Consider the following 10,158-nt stretch of genomic DNA (forward strand, 5'->3'; position numbering starts at 1 on the left):
GTTTTTGGATTTTTATGGCAGGCAAATAGCCGCAAAATGACCAAAAATCCAGTCCTTGACCAGTGTGACTCTGGTATTAAGCCAGATTCCCTTATATCCAATCTTAGGCTTAAGTTAAGTCAACCTTCAGCAAGATTTTCGGTCATTTCCATGCTGTGTGCTTTTCAGGCTGTTTCTTAAGCTTATGGGAAGCCTAAGCTGGTTCAAATCAAGACTGCAGAGCTAATCAACAAGCTTTTGATCATTTTTGATCGATTCTACACTCTTGGACATCGAAGGTTGATGAGGACTTTGCTGACCGTGCAGATCAATTGTGATCCATAGGCTATCTGAGATGGAACCTAAAGCTGGCTCTATTGCTGGTTTCTGATTTTCAATTACCAATAACTCCATTTTCTAGTCCACTGAAGTCCGGTTCCTTCATTTCTACCAACTTAGTTCACCAGCACTACAAAAATACATAAATTAAGGCACAAATTGTCTCTCTTATTTCTTATTACATTTTTCTTTTTATTTCATAGTTTCTTAAAAGGTAGAAAATATTTTACAGTAAGGCTTAGACTAATTTTAACAATTTTTCTTTTGTGTCTTCTTAAATTTAAAAAATATTTCGAATCATTTTTTTCCAGATTTTTTTCAGTAATAATTCATTCGTTTATAAGGTCAGTGATGTAGCTAATCTGAATAGCTTACAAGTCGGGTCAATCAATCTAATGTCCTTAGCCAGGCATCCATGGTCAGTGTGACTTTTCCTAACAGACAATGCTCTACAACCTATTCTAGCCCTGCAACCCATGACACCTAAATAAGCATGTTCATGAATATACTCAGTCAAAATTAAGGATATACTCAATATTCCAAGCATATTCATGATGATGATTGGTTCCTATTGATCCACTGTGAATCGTAGGGCGTTAATAAAGCAATTGAACAGGTCTCTGTTCCGGGCTATAACGGCTACTTCTGCTAACTTCTTTTGTTGTTGTTCTGCCTCCTTCTCTACTGTTGTACGCCAAGTAATTCATGAGCCAAGCATATTCATGAGCATCCTACTTATTTGTCTAGGTTTCGCATGGTGTCGGCTTCAAACAGAGTCCTGTAGTCAGAGTCATACAAGCCTGGACTGGATTTTAGATCTATTAACCGATTTGAGCTATTCAGATTCAAAATAATTGGTTGAGAGGTTTTCCGGGTGCACGACGTCAAAATGCTCGACAATCTGGACCCTGTCCATTATGTCTCTGATTACAGGTCAGATTCAATGAAATCCGGCCTCAGACTCAACAATGTTGCAATAATTCTGCCTTTTTCAAAATTGAAGCCAATACCTTTTTTAAAGGCAATTCATATCAACACTGGACCAGAGTCAAATGAGTCAAGAGCTGGATTTTTGGCCATTTCGACTTCATGTGCTTTCCGGTGGGTTTAAGGTATCCCAAAGGTGAGGAACTGACTAATCACATTTTGAACATTTTCAACTTCTTTTGATCAATTTTGACAATTTTTTGACCATTTTTTGACATTTTTGATCATTTTTAGTCAATTTAGGGTATTTTTAACCATTTTATTCAGTTCCATACCCTTCAGACCACCCCAAAACCCCTCCCAAAATCCAGTGATGCATTTTATAAAAGCTAACTTAATAATCCAGCTACAATAACAATTAATCCTAAATTTCAATTATTTCGAATAATCCTAATTCGTCCCTTCCTACCCCTAATTCCCATTCCCACCCTCATTCTCATCTCCTTCCGCTTCAGCTTCTTGATATCTAGTCGATAAGAAGAATTGATGCAGCAGATCAGCCTTCAATGTCTTCGGAATTTCTAAGGCTATAATGTCACTCCGCGATCGTATCAAAAACAGCACTTTCCATAGACTTATTTCACGAAGAGATCTCATTGGTAGATGAATGTTGGCATCTTGTCGCTCAACGGACACAAGACCGTCTTCGGAATTTGTGATGAAATTGAACCATGGTTTGCCTAGAAAGACTTCGTTGTTGTTGATGCACATACGTTGACCGGTTTCGGGACAGAGGCAGATCCATGGATGTGTGACGAATGTGTTGACCTAAAAATAGGAGATTGATTGATTATTTGGTGGATTTTACGTATTCCTATGCATGGAAAATGCGGAAATTTTGGGAATCAAGTCAGTCAAGTCAGCCAAAGTTAAGTCAGTCAAAGTCAAGTCAGCCAAAGTCAAGTAAGTCAAAGTCAAGTCAGTCAAAGTCAAGTCAGTCAAAGTCAAGTCAGTCAAAGTCAAGTCGGTCAAAGTCAAGTCAGTCTTACACTGTCTTGAAGCCAGAGTCACTCATGAATCCGTACTCAAGTCAAAGTCAAGTTGACTTGCAAATTTAACTACTATTAAAGTAATTCTGAACCCCATAGACCCACCAAACCCTTCAAAACTGGACTACAAACCCAAAATTCATCTTGTCCATTCTCAAACTCAAACATACTAAAAACTTGTCACAATAGCTCACCACAACACTGGCTGATGGTTCTAATGTTGAATAATGTACGTTCTTTCCACGATAATTAATCCAATGAACTTCAATTCGTCTTGGTGAGCAGTTGATGAATTTTACAAACGCTCTGATATTGCTTTCGCGTGATCTTAACATAGGTAGTCTGAAAATGAGTAGATTATTATTAATATTAATATATTTTATGGCTCGAAATAAAATTGAAGGACACTAGTAGATTGTAGAAGTTAGTATAAGCTGTAGCAGACAAAAGAAGTGCTCTGAAGAGCAGAATATGCTGAGAGCAATTGAGAGTTGCTGTTGGATGTTAGAGAAAGGATCAGACAGTCCATAAGTACAGTACAGTCCTTAATGTACTTCTTTGAACAGTAAAGTGCTGTAATTTGGAGTTTCTGACTCTGACATTGATAATAAGTAAGAATTGAACTGTCCAGATTTGAAAGGACTCCAATATTGATTCCATTGGAGTCTGGCCCTTCATGGAGCCATTTTTTTGGGAGTCTGGACTCCAGAAGAGGTCTCCATTATGGAATTTCAGATTCAGGACTCCCAAAAGTCCTTTAAACTCTAAATTTGACCATAAATTCTAATTTAATGAGTGGCATTTAATGCCCGAACTTTTGACCCGGGTTCACAGCCTTCCTTTCGTAAGCTACTAACTTACTTCCTTGGCCGGGGCGCACAAGGGCCCATTGTCGCGCGAAGGGAATGTCCAAAGACAGCTCTATCCTTCGAAATCTTCTGCCAGTTCGGGATATTAAGGACTCTAGTGTTCCTTGCAACACATCCAATCCAAGAATTCTTTGGTAAGCTACATGCAGTAATTCCATCAAATGAGTTGTTTGGATCACAATGGGAACTGTAGATTGACGTTGCAGATTGACGATAAGTTTATATTAAAGCCAGTGAGGGTTTGTCGGACGTCTGTAACTGTGCTGAATGAAGCTGTAGCTTACAATTTGGTCAGAAACATTCATTTGATGGAATTGCTGCATGTAGCTTTCAAAATAAGGCTGTGAATCGGCTCACAAATTGACAAATTAGACATTGATTAAATTTGAGTCTTAAAGACCTCCAATGTCACATTCTTATCACTCAAATTGTTGTTTTTGAGGGCAATGCCAGTAGGTCAAGTTAATTAGGCTGAATCTTATGTCTGGTCATGGTCAATTTGGGTTCAAACTTAATCACATCAGTCGAATTGCTGAATTTCTTCAATTTTACCAAAATTTGACTTACCTTTTGCCATATACCCAAAAAATATAACTGTAGTTCTGTTCCTTTCTTCTTTTTAGCACGCAATTGATTCAAATTTTTGATTGATTTTGTGATTAATTGAGGATTTGTGGCTGTTTACAGTCATTTCTCATTGTAAATTTTGTTAATTTAATTAAAATATTGCAAAATGTTCATTTTTTTTAATTAAAATTCTTTTAATTTTGCTCTAAATCTTAAAAACACAAATTTACAGCTGGAACTGCTGTTCATAATATTATTTTAAGTTTACTAATAATTTTAGACACGATTTAAGCATCAAAATGCTTATTTATCGAGAACGGCACACAAATTTATTTCTCAACTTTTGTTTTTTATTTACAATTCCGTATGAAATGGGAGAAATTGAGGGATTTTGACACAGTGAGGGATTTTTGAATAATTTGGAACCGTTAAAGTTTTTAGGTTGATTTGAAATTTGAATGTTTTTATGAATTTTGCTGAATAAAGATTTAGATTTGTCATTTATATTGGAAAGTAGAGTTTGCAGGTCTTTGAGAGTCCGGATTCTAAGCGTCCGTTTAAAAAAGCGCCTTCAATTGAGTCAGAACTACGAAAAAAGTTCTTCAACTAGAGTCAAACCTCCGCATCAGCTCTGCAGTTCGAAGAATACTCGGATTTTGTAAAGAAAAGTTAACACAAGCTGATTTAATTCCATAAAAAATTTTAATCGACTTCGATCTCTAAGAGTTAGGACACAAATGTCCCAAAAAAGCCTAAAGATGAATTTAAATTTACAAAAAAGGATGTCTTTACTAGAGACCGGATTCCAGTGCAGGAAGTGCACTGCCTATGCTACACAGGAGTAGGCAGTGGCCTGTCACAGGTTTTTGGGCTGTATCTTGTAGTACAACTTGTAGGGGTCCGAAAATTACCGGTAATTGGGATTTGACGGTAACGGATATTTACCGGTAATTACCGGTGATTACCGGTAATATCCGTATAGTCCAACTACATATATCCAAATATTTAGGGTAAAAAAAAATTTTAGTTTTGGTCACTTTTTTGGTAATTTTAAAAAAAAGCCATTTATAAACGTTTTTAAAGGATGGCTTGTAAAGAAAAGTTGTAAAACATCCAAAAGTAAGATCTTTTGCATTAAAACTTTCCTGCAGTTTAAAATTTTAAAAAGAAAATATTTGAAAAATGACCGAAATATGGCCAGTTTTAGTTTCAGCTTGCGCTTGCGCTAAATAACTAGTTTTTCATAACCCAATAAGTACCTGAAAAGTTACCTTTCTCATCTCTCTATAATTCCTGATATTACCTTTTCAAATAATTAGAGCACTTCTTCAGGATTCATCATACAAAATGACTGATTTTCAGATGTAATTTTTGGTAATTTTTTTCAACAGTAAGCAAATAAAAGTTATAATATATCCAATGCTCACTGTGACAAAATGTGACCAAAAATAACATTTTTTTGATCAAAAATTACATTTGACTTTGACATTTATATATCTTGGAATTGACAAGTCTAAAAATTCTTTTGGAAATATCCACATTAAAAGTTTTCAAAAATGAATAATGTCTAAAAATAACGTTTTTACCCTAAAAATCTGTTACCGCTGGATAATCCATATAAATGAACGGTAACGGTAATGGATATTACCGGTAATTACCGGTAACGGACGGTACGGATATCCGTCATTCGGACCCCTAAGTACAAGGCTGCAGGTCCACATTTTTTGTCTGCAGATTTGTAATTTTGGACAAACCAAACAGAATCCAAAAAGTGATTACAAGTATTGAATTTTAAATGATAACAGCTTTATCTTAATGTTGTAGGTATTATTAATCGTAAATTTGACTTGGTTTAATGACCTATGGAGGTCCAAAACAGGCAATGAGGATATTCTAAGGAGCATAATCTAATTAATTATACCAGTTAAGCATGTTGACGAGCGTGATTTCAGCTTACTCTATTTTTGAGAAGATGTTCTTTGTCTGATGAGAGAAGATTGTGATTTTTGTGACTTGGATGTTGTAAGGAAAAATAAACTCAAGTCGACTGAATTTCATATTAAATTTTACTCGACATTGAGCTCCGGCATGGCTTAATTGTATTTTTAGACCGCACAAAGTAAGAATCCTTCACCTCAACTATCTCCATCAATATCTTCCCCATTATCTCACAATTTACTACGCAACAATTAATATGAAATAAGGAAATTTTTGGAGTTCCTAACATCAATAAATTGCGTGACGAAACCAAATTGATAAGATATTAATTAAAAAAAAAAAGAGTTAATTAAACATTATTGCTTAAGCATTGGACAACTTTTAATCATGACAATATCATAAATTTCAAATTATGGCTCCAGAAAAAATTGGGCAATTAAGGTCGAGATTGGGGATATGAGGATGGCACCAGAGGAAGGATGCATCAGTCCACGTGTCGATGTCAAAATAGACTCTAAATTCCCATGACTCGCAATCTAATAAAATCAAAATTTATCTTATAATTTATGATTTATTGGAACTACTTAATTGAATTTTAAGTGCCACTAAATGCCTGAATTGATAAGAAATCGCCAAAGTCGATTCATAACGTGTCAATTGAGAGGCCACTTGAGAAATAATAACAATAATCGTAGCTGTAAATGCAACCGCAAGAAATAATTTTTTTTTTGTGTCTTAAAATTTAAGTTTAGTTTAAATGGAGAATTGGAGTTGTAAGGAGCAAAAGATAATTGGACTGCAAGAATTTTTAAGAAAATCATGGATTTAAGGTAAATATTTTTGGGGAATATTGAGGAATAGAAGCTAGTTTTGTGAAGAAAATTTAGTAATTTGAGCGATAAATCTGAGTGGATTTGATAATGAAAATCTGAAGAGTATTTGAACTTTGGTTTAATTAATATATGGCAGAAGTGTAGTTAAGTGTGGATCTGCTTACCTGTTCGCTACATATTGCTACTGCAATAGTCAGTGTTGAGTTAAAATCAAATGATCTCTTAGTGCATGCTAATGAAAGCTTTTACAATCATTTTTAGTGAATTACTAGACAGCCATGTTATTATATTGTCCATTCGGGTATCCTGCAATGTCCATGATTGCAAAGGCTTTCATACTAAGAGATCATCTGATTCTACCTCAAAACTGACTATGTAATACATAATTTTTCAATAATAATTCATTGAGAACTAGTACTTACTTTCATTTGTAAGTCAAGGTTCATAAATACAATTGTACTGTACTTTTGGAGTGTCTGAATTGTTCTGCTAATAAAAACCTCAAATTCCGCATTCCTTTATTTGATCGCATATTAAAAATCTCACTATAAGAGACATTAGTCGTCCTTAGAAATTGATATATGAATATGTTGCATAATCAGCTAAAAAGGACAGATATCAATTTTGTTGATTTTAACACGTCCTCCTGAGCATATTTTTTGACAGTTTGTAAAAGAGCTACCAAGTAAATTATTAAAATAACTAGTCCAAAAAGCACACAATGTTGAATTTCCCGAAAATCAAGCCACAGGTCAACTTGACCCTTCACTGAGTCCAAATTTCATCAAATCATCCTTGAATCTAAAGTCACGCAGGTGTGTCCTACTTTTTCTGACACTACAACGACGTGTGCCTTCCGAATAGATAATTTTAGATGAGCCCAATCTCTTCGTCATTTATGACTTGTTTATGACACTTGAAAATTAATTCCCAGTTTAAAACTTGAAAATGAGTTTCCAAAAATATCAATCTTAATTACAGGTTTTAATCTTTAAAACGTTAAAACGTAGTTTATTGCTTGATGAATCTGCAATAATCTAAATGAACATTTTATATTGAGTCATTTGAGTCATGTGTCATTGAGCTGATGGAAATTTGTTGGGTTTTTTCAGGCTTTGTTATATAATTAGAGTAATGCTAAATAGGCAGTTTCTAGTACTAGGGATGATTTCCTATTCTAAATAGGACGTTCTAGCTAATCTATTCGAATTCTGGCATCAGATTAGCGTAACTATGGCATAGAACTATGGTTTCTCGATGCCTGGACCAGAAACGGGAAATCCCAGGATCTTTCGGGACCGGAATTCCTTGGAAGCATTCATAGTACCGTGTTTAAACCGAATCGAGCACCAATTCAGAGTCCAACATGGTCTGGGGTCGGATTTTTGATCGATTAGTCGATTTATGCATTTCAGATTTGCTACTTCCTTAATTTCTGACTTGAATCTTAATCCCAGATTGTAGTTATCCGGGATTTCTGAGTTAGGGTCATGTCTAGTAGCCCAAGTAACACCAAAAGGCTTTTTATCTAAAATCTGACCACATTAAAAATTCAAAATTGATGATTTAACATATTTTATCTCTCAATCCACAATGCCTGAACGGCACAAATGAAGCAGACTCTACCAAGGCGTTGTTAAGGCTCTGCTAAAGCTCTTTTATCAGCCATGGTAGGCAAATTCATGCCATTATGAGGTAGCTTCTATTTTATGCTAATAAAGGATCATTAGTTGAGCTTTAGAAGCTCTGTGGTGGTGTCTGCATCATTTTTGACGCTCGGCTAGCTTTAAATACCAAAACATCACCTTCCATCCCAACCAATCTAATTCCTCCCATTCCTTTTCCAGACTGATAATCTCCATAATTTTGGCATTTTCCTTCATTCACACCACAATCTCATCATCAGCAGTAGAATGTGAATATGAACTACGCAAAGATACTTACAACTGCTACATCAAGAACGCCACCGTCCTCACATCCGACACCGAACATGAGATTGAAGGTGAGCACGTGAACGGCTATTCAGCAAGTGACGTCAAGAAAGTTTTCATCACCAAATCAATCATTCATTATCTTCAGCCAGTCATCTTTAATACATTTGTAAATATTGAAGAGTTTTCATCAATTGAGTCAGAAATTAAGGAACTGATGCCAAATGCACTTGAGTCATGTGCCAAATTGAGGATATTCATCATTGAGGACCAAGAACTTGAATTCCTGCCTGAAAATTTATTCAAAAATTGTCAAAAATTGTCAGAATTGACAATTAAGGCACAGCTATCGGTTCTGGTTCCCGATACTTTCCACGGACTCGAAAATACGTTAGAAATTTTAGATTTATCAGGCAATCAAATTATGACAGTGACTGATAGCTATTTTAAGGGTCTGATAAGATTAACAAGTCTAAATTTAGGTTCAAATGTGATTAATGAATTTGATAGTGCTGCATTTAATGACTTGACAAGCCTCGTTGAGCTTAATCTTATGGGAAATTTACTGACACAGTCAATAATTCCAGCGAATTTATTTGAAAATTTAAAGAATTTGTTGATTTTAGATTTGAGGATTAATTTGATTAATGACTTGACGGCTGATTGGTTCCGTAACTTGACAGCACTTGAGGTATTGGACTTGTCACGTAATGACATCGATGAGTTACGTCCGAATGTCTTTGTGCCGCTCGGAAATCTCAAATTTCTCTATTTAGATGAGAATAACCTCGAAACTTTACAGCCGGAACCGTTTGGACAGCATGAAAGCCTTATTGTCCTTACTGTCGATGACAATAAAATTCAATCAATTAATTTGAAATTTTTTGATAAATTTCCAAATATTGAATATTTTCATGCTGAAAATAATGTCTGTATTGATGGATATTTGTCAGCACATGAGGAACCGATTAATTTTGGTGATAAGGAAGTTAGTGATGTGTTGACGGCATGCTATTCATATAGTGATGCTGTTAAGCTTGGTGAAAATGAATATTTAAAGTGGGTATGGATTGGATTGGGATCAGCGGGTGGAGCTTTTGTGCTGCTTGTTGTGCTGGTTCTTATAGTTCGTAAATTAAGAAATAGAAATAATAAAATTACTGTTAATGTGTAAATTATGGATGGTATTTTATTTTATTTTGAATGATTTACAGGTTTATTATGGAATTATGTGGAATCAAGGATGATTGCTAACTAGTTTGATATTTGGCAATTTACTGTTGATCACATATTATGTCTTTATCAAGACAAATCTTAAATAAATGTTAAATGTCGAAATGATGTCGAAATCAGTCGCAACAGTACCGTCAGAACAACTTATCGTCTTAACATTGATACGGAAACGATGCAGTGCCCCTGTGCTGTTCGGAAATGCGAGCTTGTAAGCATATGAACATGTCAAATGTCTAATATCCTACGATTAGCATGCTGTCAAGCCAAATGACTCCAGAGTTCTTCTAGTGACGGTCGTGGAATTCTGACACTTCTGACATTAGGATAATGATGACAAAGACAGTATTGCATTTGATTTTGGCAAATGGAAAGCAAAAGCCAGCGATAGGGTCAATATTAGGCGGCATCTGAGGGATCACATGAGCCATGGATCACAGATAATCAGTATGACCTTACGAAGTAAAAAATGAATCAGGACAGTGTTGTTCAAAAA

At 35.2% G+C, this 10,158-nt stretch overlaps 2 protein-coding genes across 2 annotated transcripts; one reads left to right on the forward strand and one right to left on the reverse strand.

Moving 5' to 3' along the window:
• Window positions 1–507: 507 nt before the first annotated feature.
• Window positions 508–4,089, reverse strand: Vhl (von Hippel-Lindau). Its single transcript, XM_070639291.1, has 3 exons — window positions 3,731–4,089; window positions 2,489–2,636; window positions 508–2,073 (listed from the first exon to the last, which is right to left on the reverse strand). Exons 2-3 carry the CDS (start codon window positions 2,627–2,629, stop codon window positions 1,717–1,719), a joined length of 498 nt encoding a protein of 165 aa, XP_070495392.1. The 5' UTR covers window positions 2,630–2,636; window positions 3,731–4,089; the 3' UTR covers window positions 508–1,716.
• A 2,299-nt stretch (window positions 4,090–6,388) lies between these two features.
• Window positions 6,389–9,610, forward strand: LOC139089702 (leucine-rich repeat-containing protein 15-like). Its single transcript, XM_070639295.1, has 2 exons — window positions 6,389–6,498; window positions 8,349–9,610. Exons 1-2 carry the CDS (start codon window positions 6,488–6,490, stop codon window positions 9,604–9,606), a joined length of 1,269 nt encoding a protein of 422 aa, XP_070495396.1. The 5' UTR covers window positions 6,389–6,487; the 3' UTR covers window positions 9,607–9,610.
• The last annotated feature ends 548 nt before the right edge of the window (window positions 9,611–10,158 follow it).

The sequence above is a fragment of the Chironomus tepperi genome, unplaced genomic scaffold, assembly GCF_022539635.2.
Source record: "Chironomus tepperi strain 1889 unplaced genomic scaffold, CSIRO-AGI_Ctep_v1 contig_195, whole genome shotgun sequence".
Taxonomy (NCBI): Eukaryota; Metazoa; Arthropoda; class Insecta; order Diptera; family Chironomidae; genus Chironomus; species Chironomus tepperi.